General features: G+C 39.3%; 1 protein-coding gene across 13 annotated transcripts in view; it reads left to right on the top strand.

The window, feature by feature from the left end:
• Nucleotides 1–24,343, top strand: part of ARHGEF9 (Cdc42 guanine nucleotide exchange factor 9) — a 378,000-nt gene that overhangs the window by 341,480 nt on the left and 12,177 nt on the right. For 9 of the 13 annotated variants that reach the window (XM_039475471.2, XM_010351684.3, XM_010351685.2 and 6 more), the window contains 2 exons: nt 6,661–6,792; nt 17,444–17,687. In XM_039475471.2, coding sequence (XP_039331405.2) covers nt 6,661–6,792; nt 17,444–17,687 — 376 coding nt within the window. The remainder of the gene's footprint in view (nt 1–6,660; nt 6,793–17,443; nt 17,688–24,343) is intronic. The other 4 variants (XM_074391854.1, XM_039475468.2, XM_039475470.2 and 1 more) reach the window with 1 other exon arrangement.

Here is a 24,343-nt window from a genome sequence, read left to right as displayed (position 1 = left end):
CTTCATTCAGGTTGTTATAACAAAATACCACAGACTGGGTGGCTTATAAACAACAGAAATTTATGGTTGTGGAAGCTGGTAAGTCCAAGATCAAGGAACCAGTAGATACAGTGTCTGGTGAGGGCCCTCTTCATAGACTGTTGTCTTCTCATTGTAACCTCACATGGCAGAAGGGATAAGAGAACTCTTTGGGGTCTCTTTTATGGAATGCTGATCCCTTTTAATTCATGACAGCTTCATTCTCATGACCATCATCCCCCAAGGCCTCATTTTCAAATACCATCACAGTAGGGATTATGTTTCTCAACATGTGAATTTTATGGGGATACAAACATTCAGTCTATAGCAATTTGTAAGAAGAAAATTTCTTCATGGTCGTCTTTTCAGACTCTGAGGTCACTGTGGAACTTGACAGTTCCAGAGAAGTTGTCCTCTAGGAAGTCTTTTCTCTAGTAAAGCCTAATGGATACATTTCAGAGGCCAAGCCTAAAGTTTCTGTCGTATTTGCCATACCTGTTTTAATGACATCTAGAATATCAGAGTCACCAAGGCTCTTAGAGGACTCCCCCTACAACCCTGATGATTCTTGTGTGTAGACACGTGCACATATGCACATAAACACATACTCTCACACACTACTCTCAAAACACCTTGCACTAATGGTAGAAGACCGAGAAGCAGAGAGAGGCTTATTTCCTACCAAGGCCACACAGCAAGTCAGTGACGAAACTGGAACTTGAATCTAGTCTCCTGATTCCTTGTGTGGTGTTGTTTTCAGTAATGTACAACATATTCCTTCAGCCTTCTGCCTGTCTCTGCCCAATTGCTATTCTTTATGATACTGCAGTGACTTGCTTTTTGTATGTAATAAAGAGTCTATATCTAAATAAGGTAGTGAGACTACCTTGGGGAGGTCATCCAAATCCCAGTCAGGTGGTGGGTGAGTGCTGGGGAGTCTCACCAAGAAAGCAGTAAGACATGGATACTCCATGGCTTGATGATTATAAGGATTGGTGGCCCAGTTTTACAGGTTCCCTAGTATAGTTTTTTTGTGCATTTTACCTGCCCAAGAAGTTGACTAGGTAGGGAGAGAGATTCTGCCAGATTGCCCAGGACTGCTGTGAACAAACCATACAAATTAAAAAAAAAAAAAAAAAAAGCCATATTTTGCTGTCTCTGCCACCCTATTGCCTCCCAGATGTTTGAATAAACAGAGTGGCTGTCAAAAGCATCTGCACAACAGTTTCAGCTTCATTTGTCAAATGAAAAAGAGGAGTCATAGGGGAAACCTTCAGAGCTGAATTTCCCTTGAAGAGGAATTTGGAGGGTAGCAAGCAGGCAATTAGTGTCTACTCAGTAAATCAGTGTCTGGCTAGAGAGTGGGAAGCTTTGCATTGTATCAAGGCCTGACCCTTCTCTTAGCTTATTCCATGAACACCTTTGGTTTCTTTGCCCATTTCTGGTTATTATCCCTGCCCTCTGCCATTCTGTGGGGACTAGAGTTTCTGAAATACCCCTCCTTTTATCCCACCCCCCATGACTCCTGAAAAACAAATGGATGAGTAAAAGTGTCAGTCATCTCTCTAAGTAGTAATCAATACATTAGAGCAGTATGCAGGAGCAGCAGGGAGAATAATCTATTCCAAGGGACTACAGTTTTTGGGAAATTTCTATTTCTAATTTCTGTGATGCTGAGGTTTGATCGAGCTGTCACTTTGCCACCTTGCACACTCATTTAATCCATTTGAAAAGAAGGGAAAAATAACATATTACTTTATTGGCCAGCTTCTTTTTAATCTTTTTTTTTTTTTTTTTTTTTTTTTTTCTGGAAATTTGTAGCATGAGCTTAAGTACGTAGTTCATGTTTGGGAGCTTGATTATGTGTGGTTGTGATTTCCTCCTTGTGGCACCTTTTCCTGCCAGCCTGGTTGTGTCATACCCAAGGACCTGTTCAAGTTTACTATTTGATGATTGAATCCAAAGAAGTTGGAAACAAGAAAACCCAGCATGAAGAAGGTAGCAAAAGCATCTATTTAAAAGCTAAGGTAGCTTGATGAGGCATACTCCTGGGACCAAAAGATCAAATGTAGGGCTGGATGGATTTGTGCCTACCTGTCAGTAGGCAGCATTAAAAATAAACTAGTTAAAAAGTGTGACATTTCCTTTGTCCTTTCCCAGGATCTGCTCAGATTACAGCCCCACATCAATTGGCCAATATTTAGAATGGGGTGAAATCAAGCGTAATGGGGTGAATTAGAATTAGAATGGGGTGAGGCCTCTTCTCTCAGGCTTTGACCCCAAGGAAGGAAGGTGGATATGCTGGCAGGAAAGCTTTGAGTAGTTTTTGGCTGTTCATTCCATACCTATTTGTCAAACAGTATTTATTGAGTACTTAAATACCAAGTACTCTGTATCAGACCTCATTCTGGGTTCTACAAATATATCAGTGAACAGGACAAAGTTTCTACTCTCATTGATTTATATTCCAGTGGGGAAAAGAGTCAGCAAACAAACATATAATACATTATCAGGTGGATGAGCCTCTGAAGAAAAATAATGTAGGATAACAAGTTAGGGAGTAATGGGGATACTACCTGTGGAAATAACAGTTGAAAACAGATCTGTAGGAGAGGAAGGAGCAAACCATGTGGCTTTTTTGGGGCACAGAATTCCAGACAGGGGGAAGAAGAAACACAAAGTTCCTGAAATATGAGAGTGTGTGCTAAAGGAACAACATGGAAGCCGGTGTGGGCAGAGTAGAGTAAGGGAGGGAGAGAGTGGGAGCAAATGAGGTTAGGGGAGGTGACTGGAGGTCAGATCCTGTCTTCATAAGACTGATTGTTAGTTTGAATGAGATGGGGGCCACTGAGGGATTTTGAGCAAATATGTGAAATTAGGAGACTCATGTTTTGAGCATTTCCCCTCATAAGCTAGGCCCTATGCTGGGCAATGAGGATATTGAGATCAATGAGATGTAGCCTTGGACATGTAATGGGGACAAATATATTCCCAGCAGAGGTGACAGTGTGAACAAAATCCTAGAGGAAGTAAACAGAACTGAAGGCCCACGGTTGGGGATGTTGGGAAGGAATTGTACTTTTTGGGGCAAGACAAAGAGATGTATGATACAAGTGGAGCAGAGGAAGCAAGGGTGAGATCTCTAAACAATGAGAGGGCTGTCTCATTTGCATGAACTCATTTGATGCTCTCAAGCAGCCATGTGAAGTGGGTCAAACAGAAACTGTTTTAATATTCCCACTCTACAAATGAGGAAACAGATTATAAGAGTTTAGGCTAGTTTCCAACTCCAGAGTAAGTTAGTAGCAGCATTGGACTCAGAGCCCAGGTCTTTAGAGATTCTCACCTTAGAAATCTCCCATGGCAGCTTGTTGTTCCCCTGGGTTGGCGAGGGTGGGAGGAGAATGGGTGGGGGATTATCATTCTAATGTGGTTTGGTGGATAAGAGCATAGGCTTTGGAGGGATTCTGACCTAGGTTCTGCCCCTTTGGAGAAATTACTTCTAATTTCTCTGATTTTGGTTTTGGGGTAGTAACAAAACATCACTTACTGGGTTGCTACATTAATAAGAGACAAGATAGGTATAGAAACTAGGACATACACCCAAATGCCCATCGATGATAGACTGGACAGGGAAAATGTGGCACATATACACCATGGAATACTATGCAGCCATAAAAAACGATGAGTTCATGTCCTTTCTAGGGACATGGATGAACCTGGAAACCATCATTCTCAGCAAACTGACACAACAACAGAAAATCAAACACTGCATGTTCTCACTCAGGCAGATGTTGAACAATGAGAACACATGGACACAGGGAGGGGAGCATCACACACTAGGGTCTGTGGGGAAGAACTAGGGGAGGGACAGTGTGGGGTGGGGAGTTGGGGAGGGATAACATGGAGAGAAATGCCAGATATAAGTGATAGGGAGGAAGGCAGCAAACCACACTGCCATGTATGTACCTATGCAACAGTCCTGCATGTTCTTCACATGTACCCCAAAACCTAAAATGCAATAAAATATATTTTTAAAAAAACTAGGACATATAGTAATAGTCAAGGTAATTATCACTTACGTTGAGCTTATAGTATGATGTGTACCTTCTAAGCACTTTGTATTTTTTAATTTAAATAATCCTCACAACACACAAATGAAGTGGGTACTGTTATTATCCCCATTTTAATGATGAGGCAACTGAGTTATAGAGAGACTGTGTGTGTTGCTCAAGGTTAGTCAGCTTGATGAGCATAGAGGAATATTATTTTAATTTCTTTTTCTCCTTGGTGGAGTTACATATTGCAAGTAATTAAAATCGAATTGAGGCTGGGCATGGTGGCTCATGCCTATAATCCCAGCACTTTGGGAGGCGTAGGTGGATGGATTGCCTGAGGTCAGGAGTTTGAGACCAGCCTAGCCAGCATAGCAAAACATTATCTCTACTAAAAATATAAAAATTAGCTTGGCGTGGTGGCACACGCATGCCTCTAATCCCAGCTGCTTGGGAGGCTGAGACACAAGAATCAGTTGAAGCCAGGAGGCAGAGTTTGCAGTGAGCTGAGATCATGCCACTGCACTCCAGCCTGGGCGATAACAGGGACACTCTGTCTCAAAAATAGAAACAAAAAGAATTGAGATGCCCTTGGCTGGTGGAGTGGATGGACCAAATAATACTGAGCAGCCCTCCTGGTTGTATCATCCACATTTAGTAAATGATATATTTAAAAGTCATTCTGGCCATCTTCTTATGGTATTGGCTCATTTATGGCTTTGACTTCAGACATATTCAAAGTGGACTATAGCACATCTTCCTAGCCTGAATCACGGTGGGACCCACTCTCAGCTTCCCAACCCTCCAGCAGGAAATCGCTGTACTGCTCCCCAACTCTGGTGGCTTTCTTTCCCAGTACCAGGCCACCAGAGGTTCTGTGCTAGTATGTCAGCCCCTCTAGAAGGAGTGTTTACTTAGTTCCTGGGTAATATTGAGGCTAAGCCTAGAGCCTAGAGTTAAAGCAGTATTTCTGAGCTTTTTGCAGGGGTTCTATTATTAGAAAATAATTCTACTGAATTCCCCCTTTCCTTTCCATCCTTTAGATTGGGGAAAAAATAGTATGCTCGAATACACCATTTCCAGATGCCCCTCTCTCTGGCCTACTACCCTGCCTGATCTGTGTTTTCCTCTGATTATTTCTGGGAGATGTAAAGGTCTCCATCTCTAACCTTGCCTTGAAGCTTTTGAGTGTAAGGCAGAGATCTTAGCATCAAGGTCTCATCTCCGAGACCATGAAGATCATCCTCATACACTTCATTTAACATCTGGGAAAACTGACACCTAGAGAGAGAGGAAGGAACTGGTTCTCTAATGCCTTTTTGCCCTAAAGACAGTATAATATAATGCAAAGAGTGAGCATACTCTATGGAGACTGGAGTTGGGTCATGGACCTGTAGCTAACTAGTTGGGCAACTTTGGCTTATCACTTGATCTTTTTGTACCTCAAACTGTAAAATAGGAGCAAAAATATCTACTTTCCAGGGCTATTGTGAGGCTAAGATAAGATGGATTGAAAATATCTGGCACATTGTCTGACCCATATAAGTGCTCAGGAAATGTTAATTCTTCTGTGTCTTGGGACACTACTCTTTGTCCCTATCTTCACATAGGCCCTGGAACACTCACCCCTGTGCCCATGACTTCGGTGTTGGTTTACCTTGTGTTTCATGAGTTTTGAGCATACCTGCATTTATCTCCTCCATGAAGATGTAAGCTTCTTGAGTACAGAGGCCAGGTCTACCTTGACATCTGACACACACCCACAACATACTTCTGACCTATCAGAGTTGCCATAAAGAATGGATAGGAGTTGGAAACTCTGTAGAATTGAATTAGCCAGGAGTTAGGTGTCTTGGTGCCTTTTTGTGTCCGACTCTATGTAGCAAGAAGGAGAAGTAATTCTAAGCTCTCTGGATAACAGACCAAGGAAGCATGTGGCAGTTAAGTTTCTTATTTAATCAGTAGACTTTAGTAAACTGAGAGAAGGAAAAACAATTTTAAGAGGGTGAGTGGGTTCTCTTTCTTTCCCTCTGTTATCATCTTCCTTCTTGTCTTCCCCTGTTTCCTTCTACTCATGTGGGAAGCAGTGAGACCCAAGCCTATTCTTCAAGTATTAGAGACTGAGAGACCAGAGCAGGGACTGAGACTGGAACAGAAAAAGAGATTTATAGAGAAGAGAGATGGAGAATTATATCTAATTATCTATCTATATCTGTCTATCTATTTATCTGTCTATCTATCTATCTATCTATCTATCTGGAGAGAGAGAAAGAGACAGAGACAGGGAGAGAGAGAACTTATAGAAGCTGGTACTTCTAAGACCAGAGGATAACTGATGTTGAGAAGCTGTAGTAGTCCTGGGTGGTGGGGCACATTTGGCCTTGGGGTAAATAAGAAAATGGATCTTCCTAGCTCAGAGAGCTGTAAAGCTTTTTCAGGAGTCCCAGGAGTCCCTGTCTCCCTCTGTCTCTACCAGGGCCTTTCTGGCCTCTTCCTGTCCCGTCTATGCCCAGCCTTGGGTGCCTCCAGGAAGGTGATGGTGCCATCCTCTGCCTGGCTGCCTCTCATCATCGCATGTCCTTCCCAGGGCGAGGACATCCTAGACAGGAGCTCGGAGCTGATCTACACTGGGGAGATGGCCTGGATCTACCAGCCCTACGGCCGCAACCAGCAGCGGGTCTTCTTCCTGTTTGACCACCAGATGGTCCTCTGCAAGAAGGTAACCCTGCCCCCTTCTTCCCTGAGGGAGATGGGTACCTAACGGGGTACCAGACCCTCATCTTCATTATCCTCAAGGTCTCAACAAAGTGGGCAAAAAGTGAGGGGGGGAAACAGACAGGAGATTGGCAGCAATTCTGTATCGGGAACACTAATGTGGCACTAATGTCACAGGCAGGGTTGGCTTATGGGCAGCAAAAAACTCTGAAGTTGGTACATTTTATCTTGGTATTTTCTTTTTTTTGCCCTTTGCCCTCATGACCCTGTGGTGTTCCTTCTCACTTTCTTCTACCCAGAGCTGCTGGTCTGCACCATTTTTTAAAAATATTGAAATATGTCTCTCTTAGTTGGTAAATAGTAGTTTCCCTGAGCACTTTCTCTCATTTCCACTCCAATGGCTCTGGCCATATGGCCCCTCTCTGCCCTGGGAACCAACAAGGAGCCACCTGCTTTTGCCCTGACAGGTAGGTACCTTTGTGATACAGGAATTTTTTCCATGCCTCTACCTGTTTCCTATACAAGGTGTACTGGTTTCTCACAACCCCCAACCCTGCTCTTCTCCATTCTTCCTTCTTTGTAATCCATTTGAGGAGAGGTCTTACTCTAATCAGTGACTCCTGGGTAACTCTGTTGATGTTGGTTTCTTGTAGTCTTCTCCTTGGTGAGGCTGAGAAGGGTGGCATATGTTCTAAGTGTCACTCCTCCTCATGAGATACTCTTCCTCCTACTTCCTCACTCAGAGCAGAGAGTTCAGACAAGTTTTGGTTCCAAGGACTGACTGGGAAGAATTGGGGACCAGGGAAAGTGAAAAAGGAGAAGGAAACCAGAATGCTTAGAGTTACTTTGCAAATTCACCATCCTACCCTTGGCTTTTTTGCCATCCTCCAGTCTGTTTGTCCTCTGCCTCATCCAGTAGTGAATGCCTCTGAAAAGGAGTGCTGAGTCACAAAACACTAGGGTAAATACTGATATTTTTCTGGGCTGGAACATGGACCACACAGTTGTTTTAAGCTCCCTGTCCTCTGTGTGTGCCTGTATGTGCCATATCTTGTATTGAATCTTTATCCATTTGCTTTTGATAGTGGCATGAGGGGGAAAAATGCTGAGCTTAGGTTCAGACTGCTTCCATATTTGATGATAAGCTCTAAATGTCAACTCTGCAACCAATAGCCAGTCAGTTAATGGGGATAATAACTACCTCAGAATGGAGCTGACCCTGTAAGGGAGAACTTTCATTAATCTGAAACTCAACCAAACACTAATGCTTCTTTTTAGCTCCCCCAACTCTTCTCAGGACTTTCATAAAACTAGGAGGTAGGATTTTTTAGGGTTAATTTAGGCAGCCATGGAAATTCGCAGCATATCAGCCATGTCACCAACAGTAATGTACCTATTCTTCTTACGAAGGTGTTTACACTCAGAACAAATAGTCATAGATACAGCAAACAAATAGGAACCTGGCATATTTTATGGTTCTACACCCCTAGACCCTGTTAATTTTGGCATCTGTTAGCCAAGGCTGGGGTTACTTTAACTAAAATGTGAAACTAGTCTCTAGAAAGCAGTGGTGATAAGAGATAGACCAGGACCCAGAACACAAAACGGTGAGTCAGAAGCTAGGAATAAAGGGGAAGAAACAAGATAAACAATGGGCTTAACTCAGAACCCAAGAGACAGTGGAAGACCAAGGTGGACTAATGACCTAAGTCTAAGCCAGATAGTGGGAACCAATGATTAGGAAGAAACTAGAAGTCAAGTCCGGGGTGGGGACTCAAACCAGCCAACCTGGCAGGGTCGGTGAAGCATACAACAGGGGTGGCGAAAACAAGAGAAACCCTGAAGCAGTCATAGCTTCCCACAGAAGGGAGCTTTCTTGCTTTAGCAAGAACCATAAGCCTTCTTCCAAAGGCACAGCCAGCCAAGAGTCTGGATTATAAAGGCTACTAACTCCATATACCTGGGTGTTCTTGACACTGGCTTTTCAGAACACAAGCAGTTACAGCCTAATTGTTTAAAGGCCATTAAAACTACCTGATGTTTGTTTTGAAGATTTCCATCTGGTACCTACAATAAGCCTTTCCATTCAGCAGGTAGGGATAAACTTTGGAAAAATGATCATGGGGCCAAAAGAAGGCATGCAAAAAGATAAGGTATTTTGTCTGCTGGGTTGTTTAGGGACGTTTTGCCATTACTGCAAAAGACTCTTGTGATGGAGCTGGGAAGAATGGACTAGGCTTTCTGGAGGTGAAAATTCCTTTGACAAAGAGAATCCATGGAGGAAAGGAAGGGGATGCCTGGATTGGGCCAAGGTAAGTGAGGCTATCACCTCACTCACCTCAGGCACATAATTTAAATGGATACCCAAAACTTCAGTAATCCTTTTTATCAGGAATAAAGGAGGTAAGGATGCTAAATAATCAAATATGACCACATTAATATCTGATGAGCTCATATTTAAAAGGGAGGAAACAAAGACCCCTAGCAGGTGGCTAAGTAATATATAATATTTTACATATAATATGTAATAATATGATATAACTATATGTTATATAAAAATTATTAAAATATTTACTATATATTTTAAATTTTATAATATATATTATAAATATATAAATTATTTTACATATGATAATATGTAATATAATAATACATATAATATTTAACAGGAGTGACAAAATAGTTTCATGAGTTCTAGAATGAGTCAAAGTTAGTTTTGAAAAATGCTATTTTTAATTATTTTTAAAGATATGTTCAAATAAAGAAGAAAAAAGAAGTCATAGTCTGACAACCTCCTGTTTGAGGCAGATGGTTTACTGATAACAGGAATAGAAATTCCTTCTCTATCAAGGAAAAGAAGGCATAAACCTGATTCAAAGGGAATTGAAGCCCAAAGGATCTGATGTTGTAAGAGAGTATTTTACTGCTCTGAATTCTTTCATGCTGTAGGTATTTATTGAGCCCCTCTTCCTGTGCCAACCAGCTCTACTTTCATAGCAATTTTAGTCTAACAGAACTTAAGTATGATGTAATTTAAAAATATATACATCCCAGGGCACTGAGATAATTCTAAGATGTCCTCAGTAGAATTGCCATAGGTTATCTTAACAGAATTATGGGTCCTAGGAGATCCGTGAGAAGACTATAGATAGGAAAATGTACCAGTTTTCAAAACAGAAAATAATATATTCTGGAAAGTAGAGATTGACAATAAAATATTAATGAACTAGCAATTATTGAGTACTTCTATGATTCTGTTCTAAGAACTTTACACTTATTAATTTAATCCTCACAACAAACCTGTGAGGTAGGTACTATTATTATTTCTGTGTTAAGGATATGTAAAGTGAGACATAGATAAGTTATATAATTTTCCCAAGGTGAAATAGCTAATAAATGATAGAGCTAAGAATTAAATCTAGATAAGCTGGCTCCAGATTCCATATTGGTAGTATTTATGTCATTATTACCATTGAGCTTGTCAAAATTCCATCTTGATTATTAAACAGCCTGTGAACATTTAGAAAGAGATATAGTGGCCACAGGGGTCATCATTGGCATTCTAAGAACAAGTCATATCCCAAAAAACTCAGTTTCTATTTTGCCAGTAACTTACTTAGTTGATGGGAGGATTGCACAGGACAGAGAGTGTCCTCCTACATTTCAGATTTTCCCATGGTTTCCTTGCAGAAGGAAGTCATACGGAGTGATGGATAAAGCGTAAAGTTTGTAGTCAGACAATTCTGCGCTCAAATCCTGGTTCCAGCACTCCCTAACCATATAATTTCAAGCAAGTGACTTTTTGCTTCTTGTACCTCCATTATATCAATTATAAATGGTGGTGATAACTACTCTACAGGATTATCGTGAAGATTAAATGGAATCAATGCATATAAAATGCCTGATAGAGTGCCTGGCACCTAGTAGGTACTCATTAATATCATCTTACCCAACCTCCAAAAAATAGACGGCCTAATAAGGTAGTGAGATCCCCATCATTAGATGTACCCAAATATGGGCTAGATAATTATGTGCCAAAGATAGTAAACTAAACATTGAAACCCTGATCTTTCTCCAAGATCATGTGACCTAGCCACTAGTCATCCAATTCTTAAGGTTCCCTTAATTCCTAGTCACTTATGCAAAAATGTGCCTGTTTTGTAGATTGGGAATTGGGGTTGACTGATCCACTCAGAACAGCTTAAACAACTTATGCAGCTTGTAGCTTGTTTCAGAAAGAGAGAGAGAGAGAGAAAGAGAGAGAGAGAGAGGTAGAGCAAGAGAGCACATGTGTGTATGTGAAGGTACCTTTAAAATGGCAATTATAGTATGTGGGAAAGTCACCTGTGGCTTCTAATTATGTGACCCCTTCTTTAATTTTTGCTGTCACTACTCTTGTAACTTTTCTTTCAAAAAATGCATATAAGACTCTCTTCTCTTTCTTCATCTTATTTATACTGTCTCTGCTCCTCTGTATTTTATTGCCTTGTTATTTTAGTTTTGCATGTGTTTTATTATTTTCTTCCTGATATAATCATTTGGGAAATTATTTTGATGCTTTTGGGGGATTTTTTTCTCTTTGACTATTTACTGTGGAAATGAATAGATCCCCTTTTCCTGCACCCTCCGTCCTTTTGCCAGTCTGGATATGTTCTGTTGTCATAACTTGTGTCATAACTGTTCTTTATTCCTGTGGCTTTCACTGTGTTCAAGGGGATCAGAACCAATCAGCATGTAATGATGTGGGGCAGAAGACTTCTTCTATTCAGAGAATGTTCTGCATTTGGACAATTTCTTCTTGAACTGAAGGGGCAGACTTGGAGGATAAGCTATTTAGGACAACTTATAAATACAATAATAGCAACACAGATGGGGTTGGACCAGAAAGAAGGGGATTTGAAACCAGAACTCCTGGGTCCTTGTCTCTGCTCTGTCTCTTACTAACTTGTCTACCCTTGGGCTAGTTCTTTAACTTTATCCTTATATTCCTCAATGTCAAATCAAGCTGATAACAGAAGTCATCTTAGGAGGCTTAGGGAGAGAACCACCTGAGGTAGTAGGGAGCAGTGGAGTATAGGGTTAAGAACATGGGTGCTAGGGCCAGACTAGAGGGCAGTTTCCTTTCTCCCAAGAGCTATATGACCTTGACCAAACTTTCTGTGCTTGTAATTATGCCCTTGTTTACAAAATGGAAATGACAATGTATCTACAGGGAAGGGAGGTTGTGAGGGTTAAATGAGACAATGCAGGTGTAGTGCCTGGCACATAGTAAGTACTTAGTAAATGTTAGTTATTAATAATACTATTACTATATATGCAGTGTTCCTAATAATTCATTCAGTACTTTTTTTATTTGGAGGCAATGTAGCACACTGGTAGACCAAAGCAGAGATTTTGGAGCTGGACAGCCTGAACCCAAAGCCCGCTCTACCATTTAGTAGCCTTTATTCCTGGGAATATTTCTTTTTTTTTCTTCCAATTTTATTTTATCTTTAGTGGGTACATATACAAATTTGTTACATGGGTAAATTGCATGTTGCTCGGTTTTGGTACACAAATGATTTCATCATGCAGGTAATGAGCATAGTACAAATAGGTAGTTATTTTATTCCCATCCTCCTCCCACCTTCCAGCCTCAAGCAAGCCCCAGTGTCTGTTGTTTCCTTCTTTGTGTTCCTGCATACTCAATATTTAGCTCCCTCTTGTAAGTGAGAACATGTGGTATTTGGTTTTCTGTTCCTGTGTTAATTAGCTTAGAATAATGGCCTCCAGTTCCATCTATGTTGCTGCAAAAGGCATGATTTCATTTATTTTTATGGCTTTGTGTTACTCCATGGTGTATATGTACCACATTTTCTTTATCCAGTCTATCATTAATCATCATCTAGGCTGACTCCATGTATTTGCTATTGGGAAAAGTGCTGCAATGAACATTCACATCCATGTGTCTTTGTGGTAGAACAGTTTGTATTCCTTTGGGCATATACCCAGTAATGTGATTGCTGGATCAAATGATAGTTCTTTTTTAAGTTCTTTGAGAAATATCCAAACTGCTTTCTACCATGGCTGCACTAATTTACATTCCCACCAGCAGTGTATAAGCATTTTATTCCTGGGAAAGCTGCTTAGCTGCTCTCTGTCTATAGTTCCTCATCAAATGGGGTTATAACAGTACCTACATTGGAGGATTATTTAAGTTAATAAATGCAAAGCATTTAGGACAGTACCTGCCACGTAATATATGCTATTTAAGGGGCCACTGTTGCTATTATTATTGTTGTTATTATTTTATTGTAATTATCAAGCATGCATTCTAGAATGCTGGAAATAGTAGTGAGCAAAATAACTCAGCCCAAGCCCCATGTATCTTCCCCAGGATCTGGAGAGAAAATGCTAGGGAAGAGTAACTCTAAAGGGGCAGCGAGGACCTTACTGACAAACAAGTGAAGCAGGCTACAATCCTAAACAGTTAAATTCCCCAGATTGTAGCATCTGTCATTTGTACAAAATATCCTGCAGTGTCCTACTAAACCCCAGGCATACTCAATGAGGCCAAATTGAAATAGCTCCCAGCTATTTAATTATGTAACATCAGGGACAGAGTAGACTCCTTGCTGGAGCCACAGACTAGGGCCATGGCCTGAGTTTCTGTCTGCAGACTGCCAGGATCTTCCTGGGGAGGAGCTACCTCCCTTATTGTCTCCCAATTCAGATGAACACAAAGGAAAAGGAGGAAGGCTGCCATTTTATTGGAAATGATAAACTTCATTAGGCAGGAACGTCATGATGATCCGAATAGCATCTATTTTGAGCACTTGCTCACCATGTCCCTGTGAAGGCACTGAGACTACCATTAACAAGTGGCATATGGGCAGCCTGGTTCCAATAGGACCACAGGCAACCAGGGTTTGGGAGGGCTTTGTCAGCTGCTCTTCTCTGGAAAACCTCTCAGTGAAGCAAGACCAAAGAAGATAGAGTGCTACCCACAGCCTAAATGGGCAGGCAAAACTAAAAGCTGTGAGCCTCATGGTAGCTAAGTGTCAAGTGTGTAGTATGTCAGGATCTTCACAACTGGTGTTAGATGTTGGAGAAGGGAAGCCACATCAACTTGAGCTAGCAGTTGCAGTCATGGAAAGTTTCTTTGAGGAAGAAGAATGTGTGAATTTGACCATGAAAGCTAGGATTGGAATAGGAGGCATGGTTGGGCCAGAGAGCAGATATTAGTGTGAAACCAAGTATATATCTGTTATTTTAGTGAGTGGGTGGCAAATACCATTTGGCAAATACCACTCTGTCCTGAAAGGGTACATAGAATTTCCAGGGACAGTGGAGTAGCTATGTGAATTGAAAAAAATATTCAGAGTTACTCTTGCTTTGACTTATTTTTACTCCCAATATTTGAATTATTTGGAAAGTTTAAATGAGCTAACAGAGGTAGTGAGATTGTTTTCCTTTTACATTTATCAAAAGAGATTTTAAAGGATTATAAAACACTGGCCCAGGAGCAAGAAAGCTCAGGGCTGTATTTGATGAACAAGTCTGGCTTCATGTCCTAAAAATGACATGTTTACATTAGAGCTTTATAACTATTTTACAGAATAAGGATAAATGTCTTCATTTCTTAGTTCAGAAAATTGGGGCCCAGAGAGGTTAACTGGCTTGCCCATAACCATACAGCTGTAGGTTAAGCAGCAAGGCATCAAACTCAAGGCTTCAGACTACATCATGCTCTTTCTTTTGTTCCATGCTGCTTATGGCCTTAGTTAAATCTTTCTGATTGGACTTCCTGAACTAGTAGGTCATTCTTAATTATTCCTATCACATCTCTACATTTGGCTTATTACTAATCTAGTGCCTGAAAAGTCACTTTCAACCCTCTGGAGGACCAGAGAGAACAGGCAAAGGGATAATTTTAGTAACCCATCTCTCTAGCCCTGTTTCCCGACCACAGAAGCAGAAATTCATCCTTAAATATCTAAAGAAACAATAGGAGGTTTAATTGATGCTTTTAATGTAGTTTCAAGATCAGGCATATTCTTTCTATTTTTGGGAACTAGCAAAGGTGTTAAAAGCTCTCAATTACTATGACACACCAACTCAGAATGGGGGTGGAGCGGAAGGAGGCTGCAGACTGAAGTTAGCAACAAGGAAGTTGAGGCTGCCTGTTTTAGGCAATGTGGTCCAGTGAGAATGTGTGGTTTAGATCTGGCTTTCCAGGTTTGTGTGTATTGTATTATGTATGGTAAGGCAGAATTCAAACCTTTCTGAGATCAAGATAAATTACATTCATACATTCTCCCTAGCTTGTCCTGCTTTTGTGCTTAGATTAGCCTGATGGGGCCCACTTTTTATACATGTGTTTCACAAAAGCATTCCTGAGAATTGTGCAAGTCAGTGCATGGGAACCACTCTATCCTTTTGGCTGGGATTGAGCTTATGCACACTGAACATGGTAAAAGGAACCCAGGTTCTGAAATAGGCTTTGGGCAGCATTGGCCCTCTCTCTACAGCTGAACTCTTCCTCTCCTGTGAACTTGATCCTGGGGACACCCAGTAGATCAGAATCCATCTATATTCTTTGCTTATTTACATGAACAATCATTATTGGAGGGAAAAAAGCAACATGATTGTTATTTTTTGAAAAGCAATTCAACGACATCTGTATTTTCCTGCCTGGGTCTTTGAGGTTGACAGAGCTATGCTGGGAACCCTGCAAGGTAGCCTTTCTCAGCCCATCTGAAAATCTCAGTATACTGCACAGTGTGAAGATTTAGGATTGGGAATGTGGGTGTTCAAAAGAAGATTCTTTGTACGGAGCCCACAGCTGAGAAGTCGTCATGTTAGGCAATTCAGTAGAATCAGACTGTTTTAATTGAACTGTATCATGCTAATAAAAAATTAATGAGCATTTCTGACTCTGTCCAGCTGACTGAAAGAGCAAATAAAGCAGAGAGGAGGGAGAGTTAGCCTGAAAACATCTGTCAGGGCAGGGCTTATAGGGGCGTTCCTCAACCTGACTCGGCTGTGCTACATGCGCCAGCAGTGGATGTGTTCTCAGAGAGGCTGATGGTAGCGCCAAGAGGAGGAGGAGCTGAAAGCCCACTTCAAGAGATTTATAAGAGCTGACATTCCATAGGCCTGTATGTCATTTCATCCATCCCTCTGTTTTCTTTTTTAACTTATGAAATATTTGACATTTGGGCCGGGCGCGGTGGCTCAAGCCTGTAATCCCAGCACTTTGGGAGGCCGAGGCGGGTGGATCACGAGGTCAAGAGATCGAGACCATCCTGGTCAACATGGTGAAACCCCGTCTCTACTAAAAATACAAAAAATTAGCTGGGCATGGTGGCGCGTGCCTGTAATCCCAGCTATTCAGGAGGCTGAGGCAGGAGAATTGCCTGAACCCAGGAGGTGGAGGTTGCGGTGAGCCGAGATCGCGCCATTGCACTCCAGCCTGGGTAACAAGAGCGAAACACCGTCTCAAAAAAAAAAAAAAAGAAATATTTGACATTTGGAAATATGCAAAAATATAATGAACACCCATGTGCTTGCTATCCAACTTAAGAAATAATTCATTACCCTCTCTTCTGCTTTTTATTCCTGTTCCTCTTTTTCCCCTCCCCATTTTCTGCCCTGTGCTGTCTGGAATTTGGCATATTTCATTGTCACATATTTCTTTATAATTTTCTACATGCATAAGTATCTTTAAACCTTATGTGGCATTGTTTTGTAAGGGAATAGATACAGATGAGATAAAACTATATAGAAGGGAAACCATGGAAATTATGAGCATAGTACTTAGGATGGAGGATGCCTTGGGGTCATAACTTTGGGATTGGTGGCAGATTTACCAGTACTTTATATTATTAAAATAAGTAAGTAAATGAATAAATAGAGAAATAAAAATGCCATGCATGGACTAATGATGAATGTCTCATGGACTAGAGTTAGGATTAATCCAATTTTGTATCTATGAGAGCAAGAAAACAATAACGAATAGGCAGCATACTGTTTGTATCCATATGCAACTTGTTTTTCTCACACCATAAGGTTTGTGACATTCATCTGTGTTGATATGTGAACTTCTTCTTTATCTAGTTTTACCTTCATTCCTTCTGCCAGACTGGGCCTTTTCTAAAAATCCCGAGAGTCCTAAGTGTTAGACCCTCCCTAGGTAATCCTTCTTTGCCAGCAGTCTGTGGTCTCCTAGCTGCTCTTACCACTCAATCCCCCTCTGATGTTCAGGTCTCACTGGCCTGCATGGATATTTGAACACATCCCAGGTAACCAGCCAGCTCATTTCATACCTCTGCTGGGCTTGCTGACATTTTAGAAAAGGAGAAGCCTTTGCTAGCCATGTTTGTGTGGCTTACTGTTTCCTACCTCCCATCAGCAGTCTTGCACACACATTCAAGGATTGATTCTGGCATCTTAAATGATCTTTGGAGGTGAGACAGAGGCTTTTTCTTGGGGCATTTGTTTAACCAACCTGCCAATGTCAGACTGCTAATATAACCTGGCCGAATTTATAAGAAACCAATCCCCACTGGTACTTCAAAAGAATAACAGTTTTAGCATTTTCCTGTGCCCATGTGCCAACTCTTCTAGAACCCACCCTGCATATATCTTCAAGAAACCTCTTCCTTCCCATCTAGGACCTAATCCGGAGAGATATCCTGTACTACAAAGGCCGCATTGACATGGATAAATATGAGGTGGTTGACATTGAGGATGGCAGAGATGATGACTTTAATGTCAGCATGAAGAATGCCTTCAAGCTTCACAACAAGGAGACTGAGGAGATACATCTGTTCTTTGCCAAGAAGCTGGAGGAAAAAATACGCTGGCTCAGGGCTTTCAGAGAAGAGAGGAAAATGGTACAGGAAGATGAAAAAATCGGTAAGTGACCTGAGAGTGGAAAGAAGAATATGGCTATGAAGAGCATAGGAGGTTTGAATTGGTTTCCATTTTCCTGGAGTCAGAGGGAGGATTTCTGTTGCAAACTGACTTAAACTACTTTGGTGGTTCCTTATTATTAGGTTGTTTTTGGTAAGTACCAACAGCTTCCATTAGTCAGTGGTAGGTGGAAACTATAGGTTATCCTCCCCTACCAGCTAAGAATATCACACTGAAAGCCAGCCTCAGGCTTGATTCTCCCAAATATACAAACACTTATTAGCAAATGAACAAAAATCAGTTATACAACCTGTTCTGTAATCTTCATTAGGTATATAGTTTGTACTTTTGATTAGGATACTGCAGATGTTAACTAAATTCTCCTAGATTGTAGATTAAAATAATATACACATATATGTCATACTTTCTGTGTGGATGTAAATTATAGAAAATATAGCAGGACCTAAAACCATGACCATTTGCATGATTTCAAATCACACCTAAACATACTTTTTGCTTTACAATAGATTGTTTCTCTTTTCCAGAGGGGATATAGATAGTAGATTTATTTTTCATGCTGCTTCCCAATTGTGGGATTTAGACATCATTGGTTATAACTTTGTGGCTTACAAAGTACTGTTTGGTCTCTTGCTCATGATCCTGCCTTTCTGCCATAAAAAAAATACCAAGCAATCAGGCTTGTTAACTCCCTGAGAAGATATGCAGTTTCTGTATTTGCCTCATTGCTTATGGGAGCCAAATTGTACTTTAAAACGCCTATATGCTCAAGTTGGTGGAAATTTTCTCTAGAAAAATGAGCCTACTCATTGAATCCTGATGCGAAAGGGTTCTCTTATCCTTCCATGTTGGGGATTGAAATTTTCCAGAGGTAAGGAAGGATGGTCAGAAAGACAAGTCTAATTCCAGTCTTCTCCTCAGAACTTGGGTAGAGTTTATATTAATAACTCACTTTGAGTCTCATTGGAATCAGATTGCTTTTAGCATATGGACATTGCACTGGAGCATAAAGTGGAGTGGTTTATAAATGTTGCTGGCTACTTCTCTCAAAGGCAAGCAGCAGCAACCACTGACCCTGCCGAGGCTATTAGAGGTATTAAAATAATGGTCTTAGTGTTCAGACCCTGAATAAATTAGATAGCCCCTGCCATTCCCGTTGGCTCTAATACTATGTCTCCCACACAGTGCCCTAATAACCCTGTGACTTTACCTGCTTCTAATAGAAAAGCTTCTAGAAATTACTTTCTGAACAGGCATATGTTCATCTTTGAAAACATTGAAGGATTTTTTTTGTTTGGTAATAACAGCAAATCACTGCTATTATAGGAAATTTGGGGGAAAAAACAGCAGAAAAATACAAGAAAAAAGTAAAAATCACGCAGGAACATAGTAATGACTTTCATAAACATTTTGATATTTATTTCCAGCCTTTATTTAATGTGTCTAGTTAGAAAAGCCAAGGTGACTGAATCTTTTTTTTTTCTGTCCTCTTACTGCCCCTTTATGGTAGATAGATATAATTTTGTCTCTTCATTTTCACTCATCATTATATCATTAGCATTTCTATCAAATAATTTCATATTTTTAATTATTATTTTCTGAGGGTCATATGGTTTTATCATAGCTTAATTTTTTTAATTTTTACTTTTTAATTATAAAATTTATGACCATTATAACCATTTAAACAAATATGGAAATATATAAAGAAAATTTAGCATTCTTTCCCCTTCTCTGTCACTTCCATACTGAATGAAATAACCAGTTTTAACAGTTCAGTATGCCTCTCTCCATACTTATCTCATGCCCATATAAACATATACAAACAGAATACTTTTTTATTTACAAAAATCATAATATATATATAACCTTGTAGGTTGCCTTTTAAACTTATGATAAAATCATAAGTAACTCCCCAGATAAATAATACAGACTCTAACTATAACCCCTTGTATCAGTTAGCGTTCAACCAAAGAGACATAACCAGCAGGAGATATATTACTACCACTACTTAAAATTGTATTACAAGGAATTGGTTTATGTGATTGTGAATGTTGGCTAAGTTACTCAGAATTCCATAGAGCAGGCAGTCAGAAATGGAGGATCATAGGCAGGCTCAAACCCGTGGACATAAGCCAAAGCTGTCATCTACAGGCAGTCAGGAAGAGAAGATCATGAGAAGGATGAAATGGCACAGACATGGGCCAAAGCTGTGGTGCAGAGGTAGAATTTCTGCTCTTTCTCTGGGAGAGCTCAGGTCTACTTTTAAGGTCTTAAAACAGATTCAGTCTTGTCAACCAAGATTATCTATGATATTCTGCCTTATATAAAGTCAGCTGATTTATATTAGTCCATTTCCACACTGCTATAAATGGCTACCTGAAACTGGGTAATGTATGAACAAAAGAGGTTTAATTGACTCACAGGAATCTTAGAATCATAGCAGAAGGTAAAGGGGAAACAAGCATCTTCTTATAGTGGCCGGAGAGTGTGAGATAGCGAGGGGGGAAGTGCCCCATACTTTTAAACCATCAGATCTCGTGAGAACTTACTATCATGAGAATAGCATGGGAGAAATTCACCCCCATGCTCCAGTCACCTCCCATCAGGCCCCTCCCCCAACACATGGGGATTACAATTTAAATGAGACTTGGGTGGGGACATAGCCAAACTATATCAGGGGCTTTGACTACATCTGTAAAATACCCTCATGGCAACACCTATAATAGTGAGAAGTATAGTCTAGTTAAATGGGCACATCAAGAAATTCATCACACTTTTCTTATATACAGCTGAATAACATTCCATAATATTAATATTATGTAGTAACCATAGTCATACCTTGGTATCCACAGGAGACTGGTTCCAGGACTCCTATGGATATCAAAATCCATGGATACACAAATCTCTTATATAAAATGATATAGTATTTACTTATAATCTGTGTACATCCTCCATATACTTTGTCATCTCTATATTATTTATAATACTTAGCACAATGTAAATGCTATGTAAATGATTGTCATACTGTATTGCTTATGGAATACAAGAAAAAAAGTCCATATGTGTTCAGTAAAGAAGCAACCAGCCACTTTTTTTCTACATATTTTTAATCCACAGTTGATTGAATCCAGATGTGGAACCCATGGATACAGAGGGCTGACTGTTCTTTTTTTGCTAGACATTCATTTTCTATTTAGCTTTATTTCCCACTACAGATATTGCTGTAACAAATATCCGTGTACATGTCTCATTGTCACTTATTGGTGCTTTTATTCCTGCAGGATAGATACCCTAAAGTGGAATGACTGTATATTAGGATGTAAACAGTTTTAATACATACTTACATAGTAAATTCTGAAAAACTTATAGAAGAAAAAAATGTTGGAACTTTTTCTTTCATATGCCTAATAGCTATTTTCATTTCTTTTGTGAATTGCCTTATACCCTTTACTCATTTTTAGTTTTTGTCATTCTTTAAAAATAAATTTGGAAGGACTCTATACTGGGGACGTGACACTATATCAATCACAAATTTCACATTTTCACCACTCTGTTTTTAGTCTGTTGAGTTTATTTATGTTGCCTACTTCTATAAATATTTAATTTTCTTTTTCTTTCTTTTTTTTTTTTGGTCTGGCCACTCCTGGATTCTTTTATCTTTTATCTTTTATCTTTTATTTTTATTATTTTTATTATTATTATTATTATTATTATTATTATACTTTAAGTTCTGGGGTACCTGTGCAGCACTTGCAGGATTGTTGCATAGGTACAGGAATGCCATGCTGGTTTGCTGCCTCCATCCCCCCATCACCTACATCAGGCATTTCTCCCAATGTTATCCCTCCCTAACCTCCCCATATCCCATTATCCCTCCCCTATCCCCCTAGCCCCCAACTGAACCCAGTGTGTGATGCTCCCCTCCATGTGTCCATGTGTTCTCACTGTTCAACTCCCACTTATGAGTGAGAACATGCGGTGTTTGGTTTTCTGTTGTTGTGTCAGTTTGCTGAGAATGATGGTTTCCAGCTTTATCTATGTCCCTGGAAAGGATATGAACTTATCCTTTTTTATGGCTGCATAGTATTCCATGGTGTATATATGCCACATTTTCTTTATCCAGTCTATCATTGATGGGCATTTTGATTGGTTCTAAGTCTTCGCTATTGTAAACAGCACCACAACGAACATACATGTGCATGTGTCTTTATAATAGAATGATGTATAATACTTTGGGTATATACCCAGTAATGGGATTGCTGGGTCAAATGGTATTTCTGTTTTTTACTTTGAAAAAATGTATCTATTCCTTTTTTGGCCCCAAGGTTCATCTTGTTTAATATCTCCCCCCATCAAAACTATATAATTTCCTGATTAAAAATATTTCTGGTTTACTTTTAAAACTATAATCCATCTGGAATTTACATTTTCATATAATGTGAGGAAGGGGTCTCATTTTTTCTTCCAGGTGGATAGCCAGTTGCATCTGCATCATTTATTAAATAAATCATTTATTTTCCACACAGTTTAAATGCCATGTTTCATATATAGTAACTCTGCATATATACTTAGGTGTGTCTTTAAACTTCCTATTCTCTTCCACTCTTCTGTTTGTCAGTTCTTGTATCAAGACTATACTGTTTTAATTAAAGTCGATTTTGAGAAAGTTTTCATGCCTGGTAACATCAATTCTCATTTATTCTTCTTTTATCGTCCTTTCTTAGCAGTTCTTAGATGTTTATTCTTTGATATGAATATCAAATTTATTTATTATAAGTTTAAGAACACTGGCATAAAAACTGGCATAAAAAGCCCATTTGGATTCTGATTGCCATTATATTAAATTTGTTAATATGTAAAGGCTTGACATTGTTATTAAGTTTTCACATTTAAGAGCAAGGCTCACATGCACACGAATGTTCATTGAGGCACTGTTTGCAATAGCAAAGACTTGAAACCAACCCAAATGCCCATCAATGATAGACAGGACAGGGAAAATATGGCATATATACACCATGGAATACTATGCAGCCATAAAAATGGAAGAGTTTGTGTCCTTTGTAGGGACATGGATGAACCTGGAAACCTTCATTCTCAGCAAACTGACACAAGAACAGAAAATCAAACACTGCATATTCTCACTCATAGGCAGGTATTGAACAATGAGAGCACATGGACACAGGGAGGGGAGCATCACACACTGGTGTCTGTGGTGGGGAACTAGGGGAGGGACAGTGGGGGGTGGGGAGTTGGGGAGGGATAACATGGGGAGAAATGCCAGATATAGGTGATGGGGAGGAAGGCAGCAAACCACATTGCCATGTATGTACCTATGCAACAATCTTGCATGTTCTTCAGATGTACCCCAAAACCTAAAATGCAAAATGTATATATAAAGAACAAGGCCCTTCTCTCCTTTTATCAAAGTCTTGTTCTCTATGCTTCAGGAAAATGGTAGCATTTTCTTCAGATTCTATACATTTCTTCTTCTTTGTATATTACTTTCGATAATTTCTATTTTTTCTGGGAAATTCTTCATTTCCTCTGGATTTTTAATTTAATGCTATATATCTGCACATAACATATTCTAATTATCATAATATCTTCCATAATTTTGGTTATCTCTCTTCTTTCTCATTCATAATATTTCATATATTTTTATTTTCTTTAATTTTATTGAAGGCTTATCAGGGAGCATTGATCTTTTTTATGTACATATAATCATTATACATATTTTTAAGGTATGTGTGATATTTTGGTACCTGTATACAATGTGTAATGATCAAATCAAGGTGATTGTGATATCCATCACCTCAAACACTTTTCTTTGTGTTGGGAATATTCTAAATTTTTTAAAGCTATTTTGCGATATACAATAAATTATTGTTAACTCTAATTTTCCTACTATCCTATCAAAAATTAAATCTTATTCCTTCTGTGTTTCTGTACCTATTAACCAGCCCTTTTCCATTGCCCTGAACCTTTCTTTCTGAGCCACTGATAATCGCCATTCTACTTTCTTCCTTTATGAAAGCCACTTTTCAGCTCCCATGAAGGAGGAAAAATATCTTATTTCACTTAACATAATATCCTCCAGTTCCATCCATGTTTTTGCAAATGACAGGATTTCATTTTTTATGGTGGAATAATATAATATCATGTATATATACCACATTTTCTTTATCCATTCATCCATTGATGGGCATTTAGGTTGATTTCATATTTTGGTTATTGTAAATAATGCTGTGATAAACATCTGAGTGCAGTTATTTCTTCAGTATATTGATATCCTTTGTTTTGGATATATAAACAGCAATGGCATTGCTGGATTATATAGAAGTTTTATTTTTAATTTTTTTAGGAACTTTCATACTGTTTTCTATAATGGTCGTACTAATTTACATTTGGTCTTTTCGAAGAATTTGTTTTTGGTTTGTTTATCCCTTCTGCGGTTTCTGTTTTTTAAATTAATTTTCACTTTTATTTACTTATTTTTTCTGCTTTCTTTTAGGTTTTAAAAAATATTTTAGATTCTTTCCCTGTTTCATTGGTTGAATACTTTGTTTGAGTTTTACAAAATTATAAAATCATTTTAGAGTATATTTTCTTTTGAGTAAAGTCTCAACTGTATCCCATAGTTT

The sequence above is a fragment of the Saimiri boliviensis genome, chromosome X (assembly GCF_048565385.1).
Source record: "Saimiri boliviensis isolate mSaiBol1 chromosome X, mSaiBol1.pri, whole genome shotgun sequence".
Lineage (NCBI taxonomy): Eukaryota > Metazoa > Chordata > Mammalia > Primates > Cebidae > Saimiri > Saimiri boliviensis.
Note: the sequence above shows the minus strand (reverse complement) of the source record. Positions and strands in the feature narration are given on the sequence as shown.